We start from the raw sequence: 18,516 nt of genomic DNA on the forward strand, positions 1-18,516 counted from the left end.
GAATATCTATATAATGAAATGATATTCAGCAATACAAAACAATGAAATTGACATATACGACAATATGAATGAATTTCAAATAATTATGATGAGTGAAGGAAGCTAGGCAGAAAGAGACATATTGCATGACTCCACTCATATAAAATTCTAGAAAGTGCAAATGGATGTACAGTAACAGATAATAAATGAGTGATTGCCTGAGAATTGAGGGAGTGGGAGAGGTGGAGGACCGGGATAGGAAAGGACACAAGAAAACTTTGGGGGTGGTGGGTATGTTCACCATTTGATTGTGTCGATCAATTTGTGGGCATATCCATATGTCAAAACATGTCAAATTGTACACTTTAGGTATGTGCAGTTCATTGTATGCCAGTTATACCCCAAATGAGCTACTTAAAGAGACAAAAAAAGAAAATCTTTACAAGTATGCTCTCAAAACTTTCAGTGTGGATCAGGATTACCTTGGATCCTGTAGATGATACTACCTATCTCCTCTCTTTCTTGAAACTTTCTTTTGCCACCACATTCCTAACATTATTCCCTCTAGGCTTCTTTCCCACCTCTCAGAGCCTCCTCTCTTTTCAGGTTCTTTTCTTGGTTCTTATCCTTCCTCCTATGTCTTAAACGAGAGCATTCTTTAGGGTCTGTAGTTGGTTTCTTTTATTCTGATATATACTCCTTTCTGAGGCATCTCTCCATCCTTCCACCTCAGCTACTATCTATATAATAATAAATCCCAAATCTATATGGCAAGACTTGGCCTCTCCATATTTCTACCAGGCTCCGATCGAACACCTCTACACCACTTCCAACTTAATTTAAGACTGCAAAATGACATATCTTTCCCCATCCACACCTGCTGCCCAGCATGTGTTGAGGTCTCGGTTTGCAGTACCACCATCTCTGCAGCTAACCATTGCACAGTGGATGAGAGCATGGGCTCTGGATTTGAGTCCTAACTTTGTCACTTACCAGATTTTTTTTCTTGGGCAAGTCATTTACCTTCTCTTTGCTTTGCTTCTCCATCTTTATAATGAGTCTGTTCCACATAAGATTACTGTGAGGATTAAATAAGATTATAAACATAAACTGTTTTATATTGTGCCTGACATATAGTAAGTGTTCAAAGATTACTTTGTGGTAATCTTTGAATTGTGTCTGTCAGGGCTGTTGGTTTCATTTCTGCAGCTTTCTTGTCCCCTTGTCTCTCCCTCTGCCATCTCTAATCCCAAACTCATATCTTACTACACTGATGAGACAGCTTATTCTAATCTCTTCTCTTTAGTCCCTTCTTTAAAGTACTACCTAAGTGCTCACTGAGCTGAGGCCAGATCATGCATTTCCATGATCAAAGACCTTTAATTGGTCACTTTTGTTCAAATAGCAGGGAACATAGCAGGACATTGAGGAGTCTATAAGCTCTGACACCACCCCATTCTTCCAGCCTCAGCTCATAAGACACTCTCTGGCCTAGTTCAGAGTTTGGGTTCTAGTAGAATTAAATGTTTGTTGAATAAATGAGTAAACCAATGCACTCCTCAGAGAAATAATCTGAGTAGGAATACGAGGAAGAATTTCTACATGTGGGAAAAGCCTCGTTTCTCTTTCCTTGATATTAGTTGTATCAACTATGCATAAAGGAAAATTCACTTTTTTCTAGACATAAGTACTTAGGTACAGTGACATAACTATTAAGAAATTTTTAACTCTAAAATTTAGGAAATACAGGGAAAACTCTTCTATGTCTGAGAATACATAGAAAGAATATATGTAATAACGAGGTTTGCTTGGTCAGGTAATTTTCATTCCAAATAAGCTTGTCACAGAAAAAAAAAACTCAGCTTCCCAGGGTCATCCCTACCCCCTGCCAGATACATACTTATCTCTGAAAGAGCTTGGAAGACGGACTTTTCAATTCCTCTACACTTAGTAGCTGAGTTACAGAGTAACCTGCCAGCAATCCTATCAGAATTCAGCAGGCTATTTAAATAGAGCAAAGTCCACACAAAGTTCCACTGAGACATGCTGAGCAAAGGCCAGAGCTCCAGAAGAAAACAAGTGCAGCCTCAGAGTAAAGTTGGCCTGGTCCCGACTGTGACTCCCACGGTCCCCGTGGGGTCTGTGTGGTTGGCAATGGGCTCTATACTGTCAGCTTTCATGAGGGAGCTCCCTGGTTGGTTCCTGTTCTCTGGGGTTTTCCTCCCTGTGACTTTGCTGCTGCTCCTCCTCATCGCCTACTTCAGGATCAAACTGATTGAGGGTAAGTGTGAGGCCACACATGGAAGGACTTGGGCATCCTTTCCCACAGCACACCTTGAAATATACTGATGCACTGTCAGTGTTTTCTGGCCAGGAGAAACACATTTTTTTTTTTTTTTTTTTTTTTGTAGGTCTCTCAATCAGTGTTCTCTCAAGTTCCTTGACCAATCTGGCCAAGTTTGATCCGCTGTGTGGATCTTGTGCCGGGATGTGAAGGCCTGCCGTAGGGGGCCTCACCTGTAGCACATCACAGATACACTGTGAATCAGCAATTTTGACATGTGGCTGCTTGTCTCTCTCTCTCTCAAGGCAATAGAGTCACATACGTGAAAACATTGATCATGGTCTGCCTTCTTTACAGATGTGTGTATGTGGCCATGTGCATGCATGTCCGTGCGTGGGTATGCGCCCATGTGTGTGCACACACACACAATTTTCTCATCCACTGAACTTCTGGTCAGGAAATGTTCCAAACATTCTGCTGTCACAGTCTTTGTAAATGTAAAGCCCTGATCGATAAATATTTGACCTTGGTGTAAACATTCCATGGGATTACAGTCTTAAGGTGGAAAAAACAAAACAAAACTAAAAAACTCAGGAAGCTTAAGGTGATTTGGAATGGACATTTGGGTCTTGGATTGACACTGTTTATTCTGCTATAATTAAAATTAATGAAACTGGGTTGTAATTAGATAGACTATGTGTTAATACTGTGCCAAGTACACATGAGATTAATATCATCAAGGATAATAACTATTTTAGCAAAATCAACAAAGACCAGTCATATTTCTTAATTTGGATAGTGTCATATTAAAACAAATTTGAAAACCCCTCCTCTTCCACAAAAGCTTGGCAGGTCCAAGAAATGCCTTCATGTATGTTATTATATAAACAGATGTTCAAAATCTTAAATCACTAATGCTATAATATATAACCTAACTAACAGAAGTACAATGAGGGATATTTGTTCCTAAGATGAGATTGAGAACATAAAGTAATCCTAGAAGACACAGAGAGTATGTCATGGAATCAAGTTTTTCATCATAACTTACTCAAATATCCCCCTAGCCTTTCATTTTTTGTGTGTCTCATTTTTATGAACAGCCCTTTTGTTGAGTGGTCAAGCCATATTCTGCCTCACTCTATAATATTCATGTGATAAATCCTTTTCTTTGTTAAGTCAGTTTATCCTCCACTGCCCTAAGACCAGTCTGTTGGATGCTCTGTCACCCGGCCATTCATTACCACTGAATCCCGGAAGCAGCCTCCAAAAAGGAAGAGAAAATAAGAAATTCCCAATACCCTAATCATGGCTTCCCTTCAGTGTCTTCCAAGTCGAAAAGTTTTTCAGAGTTGTTGCAAAGATTCCCATCAGTAACACTCACTGCATCTCAGCCTCCCATTAACACTGAACGTCCCAGGGACAATAAAAGGATGCTGATGTCACCATTGGGGACTTGGACACTTCCTGTAGTTTCCAAGTTTCATCTCCAGCTGCCTCCTTGGCTAGATGAAATTTTCAGTATTTCAAAAACTGCAGCAAGTACAGGTCTAGATAGCCTCATGGATATCAAGATCCTTTATTGGCCTCTACTTCCCAGCTATTACAGGCCAGTTAAATCAGTGGGACATCTGGTATTTGGGATAGGCTCTGCAAAAAGAGGGTGAATCTGTTTTATAGTTTTACTCGTTCCTGGAAAAACGTCTGTAATATGTAACATGTAAATGGGTCTATGGTATTCTATTTAGATAATTCTGAGGTATAAATGTATCAATCACATTCCTTTAGAATGCCCTGGAAAAGTCAACATGCAGGGTACGGCCTGGCATCACAGGGGCTGATGCAGGGGAAATGCAGTCCAAGTGCCAGCCCGCTCCATGTGTGTACATCTCTGTGATGATTGCACGGTGATGCCCTCCTATCTTCAGCACATCCCTGACTGTGCAAGTGATCTAGAGATCAAGACTCAGACAAAAGTTACTACAAGTTTGTAACTCAATACAATTGAAACTACTTCTGAAGGATTTGAGTGAAGGGAGCAGAGGCTCCCAATAACCTCGTTTCTTCACACTTCCTTCCCCCTTCTTCATTCCAAATTCTGACGCACTATTGACTTTTCTTGACTTCTAGACTTGCCCACAACTGTAAGTCTGTCCCTTCCATCTCAGAGCCTTTATTTTTGTAGCATAGGATCTAACTCAAGGGAAAGCAAGCATGTCAGCCTCTCACGATGAGGGTCCATGATCACTGGGTAGAACCGTTACACCAACTTTAAAGCTTACTCCAAACTTATGTCATATTCTGGATAGTGATAATTCTCATTCATTTATTCAACAAATATCTGTCAGTCTATCATATACCAGAGATTGTCCCAGATACTGGAATTTTTACTATGGGTTTTTTAGACTAAGAGAAAATAATCCCAGTTCTAGAAAACCACATAAGGCATCTGTCAAAATCAGCAGAAGTTAGAGGAGATGTTGCAAATCTGTATGTTTCTGACTCTGGCCTCATTAAATGTCTGATCAAAGAGCTACAATAATAACCTGGACTTTTCCCTTAAGTCTTTTCCCCAAATGTCAGGGCTGAGCACTTCACCAGAGGCAGGATCCTCTGCAGTGAAGGGGCACCCTCAGCCAGGTAATGAGCCTCCATTTTCTGTGTTTTTTCCCCATTGTCTCCTACTTGGGCTTGCTCTAATTGAAGTGTGCCTGGAGCTTCCAGGCTGCAGGTAGGATTTACAGGAAGAGTGACTGAGGAGGCAGAAGGAGCTATTTATCATGGCAGGACAAAAATTTGTGCATCGGTTACTTAACACAATGGGGGTCTCATCTGAAATGTATTGTTGGAAAGAACACTAATGACTAGAAGCACTATTACTAGTGGCGGCCAACCATCTGGAGGATGCTTAGTGAGGATGTCAAAGGCGTTCAAACCAGAGCAACTCCATCTTGAATAGGGGCTAGGTAAAATGAGGCTGAGACCTACTGGGCTGCATTCCCAGACAGTTGAGGCATTCTAAGTCACAGGATGAAATAGGAGGTCAGCACAAGATACAGGTCATAAAGACCTTGCCGATAAAACAGGTTGCAGAAAGAAGCCACCCACAATCTATCCACCCAAACCAAGATGGTGACAAGAGTGACCTTTGGTCGTCCTTACTGGTACACTCCCACCAGCACGACAGTTTACAAATGCCCTGGCAACGACAGGAAGTTACCGTACATGGTCTAAAAAGGGGTGGCATAAATAATCCCCCCATATTTAGCATATAATCAAGAACTAACCATAAAAATGGGCAACCAGAAGCCCTCGGGGCTGCTCTGCCTATGGACTAGCCATTCTTTTATTCCTTTACTTTCTCAATAAACTTGCTTTCACTTTACAAACTCACCCTGAATTTTTCTTGTGCAAGATCCAAGAACTCTCTCTTGGGGTCTGGATCCAGACCCCTTTCCTGTAAGAAGGGCAGCATAGCTGAGTGGACTAAAGTAGTCCTCCCTGATGGCAGTTTTTGTTCTGTTGAGACTGGACCCAACGCAAGCTGGGTGAGGAAAGTGGGGGCCCTGGATGGTGTCTTTGACAGATTCCTGGTCAGGGTAGCAGCTGATGGGCAAGCTGTAGTATATATTCTCTCCTGAAGTTTATATTCAAACCATCTTTTGGTTGTATTTCCCTCCTCTCCCACATGGAATCACTGCATCTATTTTTTTTTTTTTGAGAAATTATTGATTATATTTTCCAGTGTTAGCAGTCAACTATAGACTATGGATGTTTTCATTTTTATATTGATCTGGTCGCTTTAATTCCAAATATGCCTTTCTCCTAACAAGAAAAACCACCCAAACTCTAAGAGTATGTAGCTTTGAAAAATTATAGTTCTTTCTGGCACCATTTTCCTAAGGGTAAGTAGTACTGTCTTCTCTCCAGTTTGAAGGCAAATGAGATGACTGGACTTGAAATAAAATATCACCAGTTTGTATCTCCATTTCGCAGCATCCACTTAAAAAACTGTAAACAGATGGTCAAATGTCATGTCGTTAATCTTCCAACCAGGGTTATGGCAAGTGTAATCATTTCTATTTTGTTCCTGTAAAGAGAAGGACATTGACAGATTAACTGGCATGTTCGCAGAACCCCAGAGTCCTGCATTCTAAAACAGAAAACTAGCTTGCCTGTCTCATACAGCTGGGTCTGTCAGACAAGAGAGCCATTTTAAGATGTGATGGAAAGCATGTGGAGGTATTGTAATCACTCAACATTAATCCCCACACTTCAAGCCTTAGGAGGTAATGGTGCATGTAAATTTAATTAGTATGTAGAGAACATCAGTTTTCTCACAAAGGAAGAAAGAAAATTCTCTAACATCCCTCACTCTTCAATCTGTGTCAATTTCCTTGAGGAGTAGCTCTGGGGGTGGAAGTGTGAGTCTTGAACTTCCCATAGCCAAACCCTACATCAGCCATTGTCATGGACATTTTGCACCTTCTAGGTTGGAAGTTTTCATTTTCTTATTTCCCCAAGTCCTGAGATTCCCAAACCTCTACTTCCAGGCCACCCCACCCCCAAAACACCATCACCCTGATCAGGAACAAATTGTTGTCTAAAATGACAAACATGGCCAAAAATAGTCATTATTTTAAAAACTTTTTAAATGTGTCTACTGAAATGCCTAAATGTTTTTGCACGGAGTTGGACCCAAAAAGAAAGTCAGGTAGTTGACCAGGTCTTGGTCTTCAGCAATGTACATCCTAAAACAAATAACTAAAGTACTGATAATATACAGGCTGGCTAGGCATCTTTCACTGAACTTCATATTCACTCTACTCAACCTCTTGAAGCTTCAGTCTCCTGCTCTGTAAAATAGAAATAACAGCAGGACATACTAGAGGACTGGTATGGTGATTAAGTGAGGTAATACATATAAGGTTCTTAACAGTGCCTGTTCTGAACAACTGTCAGTCATTATTATCCCTGCTGGCTTGAGAATTCTAAGGCGGCACTGTTTGTGTCATTATAGCATTACAGTAGCTATTATTAAAATAGTCTTGGGATAATTAAGTACATTGCCCAAGGTTACCTACCCAGAATGTGGTGGAAAGAGGATTCGAACCCTGGCTGGCTCCTGAGATAACCCTCTTCACCCACATACCACCTCTGGAGTATTGAGTCCTCAGTAGGGGTTCTATCTGTTGAATCCTTTTGGTCCAGGCAGATAAACAACTTACCACCAACTGTGGGACAGTTTTAAAAAGGCAAGAATTTTACAAAATCTTTGAAGAATTTGATCAATCTCTTAATATAACAGGGGTCATAATAATTATTGATGATGGTGATTCTTCCACATAAAGATCTGCCTGAGTCAGATCACATTTCTTTACCTGTGATCTAACAGGGCACACTGCATTGCTTGCAGGATTTTCCACAACCACGACCTTGGGTGTTTTCAAGGCCACCTGCCTATCGAATCTCTCTGCACACACTCCTAAATAGACCCAACGAAATGAAATGACAGTCAAATTGCAAGCTCTTTTAGGTGAGGGAGGCATTATTTCACTTCTCTCACTCTCCACTTGGTGCCTAGCAGAGAGACCCTTTATTCAATGGGTAGATGATTCACTGTAGATTGACGAGCTTCCTCTTGGCCTCTCCATTCCAGTTCTCTCTCCACTCTTACAAGGTCACTCTTTTTCTATCTCATGCTTCAGGTCACCCGTTTTCAGCTCTACAATCTGTATACTGGTCCCTCATTCAAAGCACCCTATTGTGCAGCTAGCCATTGGCAATTAAGAATAAAAGGGAATAAATTACTCATATTTCAGTGAGTTAAAAGTCTAAGCCATGGGCCATCTCAAAGGAATACCTTTGAAATAGTGATAATCTACGGAAAGTCAGTGTGACTCAGCAGCTGGAAGTGTGGTCTCTGAAGTCAGACTGCCTGGGATCAAATCCTGAATTCATGTTTCTCTGATCTTGGGCAAATTACTTCATCATGACATCTCTCTGCCCCAGTTTGCTCATCAGTAATTTAATAGTGATGACTAGCTCATCATGTCATCAAAAGAATTGAATGACAAAGATTGCAAAGAGCTTCACACAGTGCCTGGGACAGAACAAGCACTCAGTAAGTATTGGCTATTAAATCTTGAGGCCCATGTCGTTGGGGGCTTTTCACTCTCCAACACATATGTACATTCCCTGACTAACATGATAAGCATTTGTGGAGGCCTGGTCAAGGAAAGTCCATGTGTCCTGGGGTACACGGCATACAAGGTATCAAGCAAGGGATAAATTGCATGGGCTTTATGTGGGAGCCTAGGAGAGCATTTTCAGGTTCAAGTCTATAAACATGTTTGTTATCTCCCATGAGATTAGAAGCTCCTGGTCTCTGGCTTGATTAATTATACTTCTGAAAACAAAATTTTTGAGGGTGAAAGCAGGATCAGTTGTGTATACTGGTTTCAGGAAGAGAGCTGTGTCTTCTGATGTGCCAGGAAGATCCCAACGAATATGTGTCAGGATCTCAAAAGGGATCTCAGGGCTAAAGATCAAATCTAGTTATCACCACAGACATAATAGTTGAAGCCAAGGAGCAGATAAAAGCACAGAGGTGGCACACTATAAAAGTCAAAGGGAGGAGAACGATGGGGGCAGGCTGAGAGAGGGGTTGTGTCAAATGCTACTGAGGAAGAAAACTAGGGATTGGAAAATGCCACTAGATTCAGTAATTTGATGTCATGGTTGAGTTTTAATATTTTAGTAGAGTAGTTTTAACTGAAATTATATATTAAGGGGTTAAGGAATAAGCAGGTTGCAAAAAGTTGAAGTAGAGTCATCCGTAAAATATGCCAAAAGGTAAAAGGGAGAAACTAATTTGACCTGTCCAAAGACTCTTAAAGCCCAAACACATTTTTGGGAGGGATGAGCAGGGGCAGACACTGTGACTTGCTGTGGGGGTTTCAACTTAATCAACAAAATCTAAATATACTTAGCATGTAACAATTCCCATTACAGTGGTAATTTTTCTGCTCTAACCAGGGCCATTCTTTGGAAAGAAGCCTTTACATTTCCACTGGCTGTGGCTGAGGAAGTAAGGATAGATCCTGTAATATGAACTGCTTGGAAGACCTGGACTTCTGTGACTTGCCAAGGCTCAGTGTCAGATATGCTGGCCAATACCCCTTATGAACTGTAAATGACCAGTGGCACTCAGATGTCTCCAAATTATTAACTAATATTTTTCCTTTCAGTTAATGAAGAACTGTCCCAGACTTGTGATCGCCAATATAATCCCAAGGATGGCTCTTCCCTGTACCGGAGAATGAAATGGACGTGACATTGGGGACTTTCCAATAACTAAAGCACAATGAGTTTCTACTGGTCAGCAAGCAACGTTCAACAGTTCAGCTAATAAAATAGGTTGATAAACTAGAACCATAGCAAAATAGAAAGAATACTAAGATACTCGTTCTGAACCTTATTGAAAAGTGGCAGCTATTATCCGAGAGGACTTCTCAGAGACTCAGTAAAACAGCAGCTCTTGAAAAGTACCAAGAAGAGATTTCCTGGGTATATACACTGGACACATTGTAACTTTTTACCTTTTATTGTGACTGTGTCTGCTCTAAAGGGCATATTTAAAAAATAAAATTCTGCAGCACCTTACTACATAATCCCATGGGAACCCGTATTATTCTGATTTTAGAGGTGAAGAAACCTTGGTGGAGATCCAATGAATAGCAAAAGAAGAATGCCTTGGAGAGAGCTCAGTAGATTCTGTATGCAAGAATATTTCCACTTGCTCTTCTTGTAGTTCAGCAACTCTTAAATGACACTGTTCAGGTATCATTTTTGGACCTGATTTTGCTTCTCTCCTTTTTCTGATTGCTTTCACAAATCCTTATTGTCACAAACATGAACAAAACAAGTGGAGTATCCCCACACTAGGTATGTTTCACCCACAAATGTAGCTTTCAAAATGATGTGACGTGGAAATGTTGGCAATTTGGTAATGGGAAAAGGAAAGAACAGAATGTTCACATAATTCCTGAGGAGGAGAATACAAGTCTTTGCCTGTAATACCAAAATACAGGGAGCTATTTCTAACTATGCAGAGAAGTCAACATTTCACTGCAATTCTTCTCTTTCAGTGGGAGCCCCAAAGAGGCAACATAGTAATTGAAAAGAAACTTAATTCTAGGGGTAGTTAAACTAGATTGTGGTTACTGTTGTGCTCCCCACATTCTTCCAGTTAACATAAATCAAAGGTGTTCAACACATTCTAAGTGTAAGACTGGTTACGTTCCAATCTTTGTGCAGGACACTAACAGGTTGAGTGATCCACTTTATAAAACATAATCAATGTGGTCACCTGTAAGAAATGCCCGTTTCAGTGGTGGCTTACGGTCATACAAAAGGTTGTGTGGATGACCCAAAGCAAGAATACACCACCAGTGCTGGATTTTTACTGCTTCTTCCCCTCAGCCCCACCCTAAAATTGTTGATACCCATTCCGTGAGTAGTCTCCATTTGCACTTCTTGCATAATATAAAACTTATTGCTAGAATAAAGACACTCATTTCTGCATTTTACTGCCCTTGATTACAATGAAAATGTCTGCTGGGGTTTTCAGACTGAACTAATTCAGAATAACAGTGCTCTTGCCATATGGAAGGAATAACAATATTCCTTCAGTTTTAGGAGAGATCTCTTTTTAGCCCCTGGTGGAAATCAGCTTATGTAAAAATGCTTTCTTTAACAGTAAGTGTGAAAGGACACATCATCTTCCTATCTCAGGCAGCTGCCAGCCAAATTCGTGGCTCAGCTATCAAGGTTTGCTCCATCTTCCTCTAATAATGGGCACTTTAGAAGCCCAATTCCGGCTCTGGCAGGTGCTGGTCCAGAGCTATTGTAATAACAGATGAGCTCTATACAGACATGTTTTTAGCACCAAGCACTACCAAGTACTTCAGAGCAAGACCTGTTTCTTTCTCTGCCATCCAATGAAAGTAGAGAATCTCCAATGAAACTGACTAGATTCATGAATGTTTTTTATATGTAGAGAGGAGCAGACACACGTTCATTTTCCCATTAAGGAACAAGTCTCCAGGGTTTATCATCTTCCTGAAGGCACTGCTAACAAATTTGTCAAATCCTTTATCCAGCACAGCTTTCCCAAGCAGCCACACAGTCACGCCTTTGCTCTTCTCATTCTCATAGGTCCAGTTTAAGATCTCATTCAGGCCTGAACTGCTTTGGTCCTTTGCATTCCTGCTGCCAAAACAAGCTGTCTTGGCCTCCACCTAGAACAAGTCGGCCATCTCCCTACATAATCCTACATTCAGCTGCAACCTATGCTCCAAGGCCTTTCACCAGGGGGCCAGAAATGCTCCCACAACCCTAAATGGTCTCACTACAACAGTTTCTAATCTTATTTCAACAGTTATTAATCTGAGACAGTTCACCAATAGGGATAATGTTTCTCCAACTGGAGACCTTCAATAAAACACTTTAATAGGTGCCTTAATTTCTGTCACATTGTCATTATTTTCCAATAAATTTACCAAAAACCATATATATATATATATATATATATATATATACACATACATACATATTATATAATATATTGGAGACAGGGTCTTGCTATTCACTCAGGCTGGAGTGAAGTGGTGCAATCATAGCTCACTGAAACTTCAAACTCTTGGGGCTCAAGGGATTCTCCTACCTCAGCCTCTGGCTACAGCACAGGAGTGCACAGCCTCACTTGGATTTGTTTTTGGTTTTCTTTTTTTGGTAGATACAGGGTCTCCGTAGGTTGCCCATGCTATTCTTGAATTCCTGGCCTCAAGCTATGCTCCTGCCTCTACCTCCCAAAATGCTGGGATTACAGGCATGAGCCACTGTGACCAGCTAAAAATGTAATAGAATGAACTCAAAGCTGTAAATATTATCTTTCCATCCCTCTTGATAATCATGTTGGTAATTTGGCAATTTGGTGTTGGGAAACTGCAGGTCCATGACTGCTCAACATCCTAAACCTAGGTGATAAAACAGAAATTTTATGTTTTCTGAAATATTATTTGCAAACCCTTTTAAAAAATAATCTGGCCAGGTAACAGCCTCCAGAATTTTCCAGACATAATTTAGCGACTGGAAAATTCAGAAGAGGTAAATATTCCTAGATAATAAGAACAGCTTTTTGTTGAAATCTCAAGTTCTTTGGCAAGACTGAGTATCAGAAATCAGAGTTCACAACTCTGATAACCATCAAAATTCAGAACTCTGATAACTCTCAGAATTCACGACATTAAGCACGTTTCGAAAATAAATTTTCTGATTTCTATTTACGAAAAAGTTATTATAATTTTCAAAGCATGCTCACAAGATTCTTGCTTTCTGACTTTATAATTGGTGTGCCAGTCAGAAGAGGCCTCGAATTTATCACAATGTAGGCAATGACAGTCTAACATGTGAGTGACAAGCAGAAGACAGCAGAAAACATGTACTCAAAAATACCATCCAATGTATAATTACCATCAAACAGATTGGGGATTTAAAAATATTCTTTCCACTTTTCAAATTTTTCAAATCCGAGTTCCAAAATCTTATTGATCTACTTTCTTTCCTATTTATTCTATCATTTAGCCCAGTTTACCAGATGAGATTATAACAGCCAGAGAAACATTTTATAATACAATTTTTTTTTCAAAGACAGCCGTGTGCCTGTAGTCACAGGTGGGAATAATTACCACCACTGTTTCAAGTGGCTCTGTGGGTATTAATTCCCACAGATTCTCTCAATGGCCCCCGAGCCCTTAAACCCTATTCTTGCTGTCTCAGCTGAATAAACCTGAGCCCTAATCCCCGCACACTAAATTTCTTAGTCCACAGGACCTGTGACGACAAACTTTCTTCCTGTCACTGCAAATATGGTCTTCACGACACCCAGGGAAGCTCAACCGATGATTTCAATGTGAGTGTTATACAAACTTTCTGATGAGACATACATTTGCAAAATCACATTTGGTTCCACAGTATTTCCGAGGCTCAGCTTGCTGAGACTGGATTCTCCAGGGAGTTGTTGTTTTTGTAATAATTATAGAGAAAGTGAGAAAGGCCTTTCGCAAGGCGAGAGATAATTTAGTGGAAACAGATCTCAAAGACGACAGTTATGCAAATTGTATTTAATGTACTTACTTTAAATGACTAGAGAAAAAAATTCTATATAACACTTCACAAGAAACGTACCCTGTTGGTTATTTGCTCGATAACAGCACCATAACCAGGTGTGCCCCAACGAAACTTTTACAAGAAAGAATCCCAATCAGACTGGGATGCAGCCCCTCAGGGGCCTAGTTTGCCTGAAACACAGAGGGCCAGTGGACACAAAGTAAAGAAGGACATGAAGCAGAGGAGCAAGATTCAGATGGTACAGCTAAAATATTTCCTGAAAACAAAATGAAAAATGCACAAAGAAAACAAGCGAAAATATCCCTTGGAGAATTTGTAAAAGCTGGAATGGATTATGTAACCAGGCAGAAGGAATCTGGCACGTTAAACATTACATTTACAAACTTTCAACGTCGCTTTCACCGTTTCAAATAGTGATGTTGGCAGCATCATCAAATTACAGAAGAGCTGAAAACAGATTTTGAAATGCTACTTTTCACAAAATACTAAGACTTCTGATGAGAAAATCACTCGAGTTTGTTTTTAAAAAACCTTTAGAAAAAGAGAAGTGACAAGTTTAGAGAATAAACAAACTTTATTTTGTAACAGTATTACAGGAAGCAAAATATCATTTAATACAACTTGAAGCTGCTATAAACCTAATCTGGCATCATAACTATACATAGGGTCAAAGGCAAAGGAAAAAATGTTCAATATAGTTAATAAGTCCCTATCAGGTCTCTGGTACCAGCTTTAAATGGTATAACTTTCTTGTAACCAACAGAACACCACCACAGCCCCTCCCCTTCTCCCCAGCGTCCTCAAACCTGTGTGAATTATCAAACTAGCTGAAAGAGACAGGCCTGCTCAATAACAAAAGGTCAGTTTTACACGTGTAGACAAGGAGGTTTAATACAAAGCGAGAGTTCTACCCAAGTGTTCAAACAATGGAAAGAATTGAAATTTGGGTTTGTTAAGAAAGAAAGCACTAAGGTTTTAAGCTGCCTGAATCTTTTAGTAGAAGGGAAGAAAGAGTTTTCTCTTTCTCTTCCCTCCTGTTCTGGAATGCTGCCGAAGGGCATGTGTCTGACAAGCATTGGCACTGTGGTGCGGCAGGGTCTCTAAGCACAGTGCACAGTCAGTGAACTTCTTCGTAATTCTCCAGTCCAGAGATTCTGACTCTCTACTAAAAGTAGAAAGTCACAGGACTGGAAAGTCAAAAGGGTCCAATATAAAAAACATCCCTGTGAAATTCTCAAGTATTAGAAAATTTTCAGGATGTAAGAAATGCTTTTTATCTGTATTAATATTTTCTCATACAGTATATTTACTGCAATTTGAAACTCCGTAAATATATACTGTGAGAATTCAAGGAAAAGAATCCAGAAGAAGGAAAGCCACTATCTAAATTAGTCACAGAGTTTCCTTTCTGCACAACAGCACCTGTTCAGGTGAACAGCACCTTACCAGCTTGGGCTGGCTTTGTTCACTGTCATTTGATCAAAGTGAGTCATTAAAAGCAGGTAGTTGCACACAAAGTAAACAGAAAACAAAACCAAAACCCCTTAATTAACAACAACAAAAAAGAAAGAACCAAGAATATTTAGAAGTGGTTATAAAACAAAATAATATATTAAATGCATGGGAGCAATATAGACCAGAGCTGGTAAGGAAAGGTTTGGTGTTGGCATTTTAATTCTTCAGGCTTCTGGTCATTGTTACCAGTTGTAGCATAAATTCGCTGGAATAGTGGTGTGGTATTAAGACTCGGAACGGTCAAAAAATCTTCAGGGGTTCACAAAGTTGAGTGTTGTTTAAAAAATAGTTTTCTAGGAGAGAAAAAAAATACAAGGCTTAAATATTCCAAAAACACAGGCTTGAAAAAAAGGCAACATTCATCAAATTTTCAATCAAGTAATCAACAGTTACTGTCTGCCTAGTCAATAGTAAATAGTATGTTTACCAGAAGACAAGCATGAGACACTATTCCACTCTCAAGGGCCTTGTAATACCTGGAGAATTGACAAGTATGCTGAAAGCAACTGGCAATTAATAGTTCACTGCAAAAGAATTTATTAGCATAAAACAGGGACAATTCACATAGTAAGAATTTAAAGAGAGAAACCAGGGTAGATTTTAAAGTTATACTCAGGGAGGGGGAAAGTCAAAGCCCATTTTCTTTGTGCTAAAATGAATGGAAATGGTGCTTCAGGTGGAAAAACACAATGAGGAAAGAGGCATGGAGGTGAAGAAGTACCTGGTTATTATGACAGTAAGGATGCAGAAATGAATGGGAGGAATAGGACAGTGAAGAAATGGACATTACTAAAGTTAAGCATTGGTATAGTGAGTAGTAAATAAAGGTACAAAATATTAGGTCTATTCTTTCTTTAATAACCTGAGAAGTACCAGCTTGATCTAATAGACCAAAAAAAAAAAAAAATGAATTAAGAAAAAACATTCAGACGAAAAGACCAGTTGGCAATCTACTGCAATGGTCTAGGGCAGAGTACAAAAGCCACGGAGGGATAAAAGACAGGTCAAAGAACCTGGGGTTGGCCACTCATGCAGGACATGATAAGCCCAGGAAAGGAGGTTGGGATTGCCTCTTCTTTGGTTGTGAGGAAGGGTTTGTCACAGTGTAATTTACGTTTTGAAAACACTGCTGTGGCTTCAGTGTGATGAATAGGCTGAAGCCAGCAAGGAGTAGAGGCAGGAACAACGGTCAGGAGACCACTGCAGGAGTCCAGCTGGATGAGGAAGCTGAAAAATGTCAGGCATTCCTGCCAGACGGCCAGGACCCAAACTTGAGTGGTCACCACAGAAATCAGGTGGGAGAGAAATTTGAGAGGCACCGCTAAGAAGAATAATCAGAGTGTGGTGGTGAAGAAGGAAGTATAAGAAAGGATAAGGTTTGGAGTCTGGGACCTCAAAAAAAGGAGAGAATGAAGGCTTACAGCCTGGGTGAAGCATTAGGCCTAGGGATCTAGATTTGGGCATCAGAACAAGCGATAAGTGAAACCAACAGACAGAACTAAGTCTCATGTGAGCACAGGAGTAAGTGAAAGCCACAGAGTCTTACAGAAGCCCACAATCAAAGGTAAGTGGAGAAGACTAAAACAACCCATGATGGTGCAATGGCCCTGAGAGAGCAAAGGGTTTTAAGGTGGCAGTTGTTTCATTGTATATTTCAACTTGGTTGAAACTTTTGGCAAATGATAGGTAATCACAAAGGACAGTGGAGAGTGGTAATTAATGTCTTTTCCAAGAGACACTGGTCCCAAAGTCAATTAGAATGTACACTCTTTTGGTTAGGTAAAAGTAATTCTTGCTTTAATGAAAAAAGTCCCTACCATTTAGATTTATCACAGATAATACTACAGCCTCTTGATTATTCAGGACAGATTGATTAATCAACTTCATTGTTTTCTACCCTGTTGTCTGCCTTAGGCTATTTCATTACTCACTAGTACTTCTGCTTGATTCTAGGCCGGAGGGGGGAAAAAAATCAATGGAGAAAACACAAAGTCTTTTTTTAGGTTAGTAATTATGAAAAGAAATGTGGGGGATGATAAAGGGAAATGGATTCAACTACCAATCAAATTGGATTTGGCGGTTATATGACACCTTTAGTCATGGTACCTGTTCTTGTTCCTTCAGAGCTGGTATTTCCATTTGCTTTGTTTAGTAAATATGCATCATTTGTTGAACACAGCTGCCATTTTGCCTAGTTTATGTTATTAAAAGAACAAATCCCTGATGCTAGCAGGGCCTGAAAACCTACAGAGAACAATGTTTAGGATTCTCGTCTCCATTTTCTCTAGGCCCTATGTCACTTTATTTCTTTGCATCTGTTTTCATCAAAAATAAAAATTTCACTTTGTAATGAGTCATAAATTTGTAAAGAAAAGCTAAAATTAAACTTGTTTCAAAGTTATTATAGGAAACTAAGCATATGTCAGAATTGAAGGGAATAGATCTTGATCTCAAAAAACTTCAACATTTACTGAGCTAAACAGAGAGAAAAAGACATAGTTACCCAAATAAACTCAAAATGTAATCTATTTCCATTAATAAACTTTTTTTTCTGGTAATGAATATTATAAATGATAACCTTGATGTGCTCTTAGGATTCTAAACAGCTTTCAGAATCATTTTATTGCCATTTTAATGTTAAAACTTATTTACTTTCTCATTCTTTAAAAATCAGTAAATCAAGTTTAACTCTGAGTTAATTAGATATTGTGCAAAACATCCCAGTTTCTTATTGCTGTGGATGAACAGGGAGTAACTTATTGTATGAAGACTTTATTTACATATCCACATATCTTTTTTGACTGTTTCTTGCACTTAAACACATGTAGAAATATGTTCCTAAGTACTAAACTGTTCGTTAGCTTTTGAGCTGGGAAAGAGAAGAGATAAAGATAGAATCACCAATGTCACTGCTACATAAGCATCAGAAATATTGTACTTTTCTGTCCTCTGTGAGATGTCTGTGAGAAGTAAACTTAGTATCTGACAATTTTTTAACAGGCTAGAATTTGGGACTAAATGATTTATTACATATTCCAACCAAACTGAAAACTAGGCACTGGCTCTTCATGTAAAAGCTGTAAAAGTTTCAAGAATATTCTTTTCTTTTTCTAAGCTTGAATTCTACTCATATTCATAGAAGTCTGGGCATCTTTGTCAATACAAACTGGCAGGCATTAATTATAGACATTAATTCAACATGCTTTCATTTTTACAATATCACAAGGTTCATCCTGAGTTTGGGTAAGATAATAGCTGTTAAGCATACGGATTATACTTTATGTATTAGAATTGTGGTCAAGTCAACAAAAATAAAAGCATTCATACTACTGTTCTGTTTCCAAGTGTCACTGTTCCACCCCGGCCTATACAATGTCAGTAAACATTTCTAACTACTATAGTCACATTCCCTGGTCTATGTCCCCCTCTTTTGGCCAGTGTGAGAATAGATCAATGTGGCTCAATTTCATCTAATCACAGGTGTAATTCTATGTCTTAAGCACTCACAGAGGGCTCGGAGAGTTATTTATCCCTCTCAGTGCACCCAA

At 39.5% G+C, this 18,516-nt stretch overlaps 2 protein-coding genes across 23 annotated transcripts in view; one reads left to right on the plus strand and one right to left on the minus strand.

Moving 5' to 3' along the window:
- The first annotated feature begins 1,788 nt into the window (after positions 1 to 1,788).
- SMLR1 (small leucine rich protein 1) lies at positions 1,789 to 9,933 on the plus strand. The gene is made up of 2 exons (XM_025383437.1): positions 1,789 to 2,260; positions 9,511 to 9,933. Exons 1-2 carry the CDS (start codon positions 2,023 to 2,025, stop codon positions 9,594 to 9,596), a joined length of 324 nt encoding a protein of 107 aa, XP_025239222.1. The 5' UTR covers positions 1,789 to 2,022; the 3' UTR covers positions 9,597 to 9,933.
- Positions 9,934 to 14,008: 4,075 nt separating this feature from the next.
- Positions 14,009 to 18,516, minus strand: part of EPB41L2 (erythrocyte membrane protein band 4.1 like 2) — a 226,920-nt gene continuing 222,412 nt past the window's right edge. For 21 of the 22 annotated variants that reach the window (XM_025381566.1, XM_025381564.1, XM_025381560.1 and 18 more), the window contains one exon: positions 14,009 to 15,261. The gene's annotated coding sequence lies outside the window, so the exon portion shown is untranslated. Of the gene's footprint in view, positions 15,262 to 17,737; positions 17,743 to 18,516 lie in introns of all 22 variants that reach the window. The other variant, XM_025381547.1, reaches the window with a different exon arrangement.

This window comes from Theropithecus gelada, chromosome 4 (genome assembly GCF_003255815.1).
Source record: "Theropithecus gelada isolate Dixy chromosome 4, Tgel_1.0, whole genome shotgun sequence".
Taxonomy (NCBI): Eukaryota; Metazoa; Chordata; class Mammalia; order Primates; family Cercopithecidae; genus Theropithecus; species Theropithecus gelada.

Excerpts from the sequence above, each read along its gene's own strand:
- SMLR1 (XM_025383437.1), top strand. The coding sequence starts at position 2,023 with ATGCTGAGCAAAGGCCAGAGCTCCAGAAGAAAACAAGTGCAGCCTCAG. Across the intron at positions 2,261-9,510 it reads CAGGATCAAACTGATTGAGG|TTAATGAAGAACTGTCCCAG; the intron begins GTAAGTGTGAGG and ends TTTTCCTTTCAG.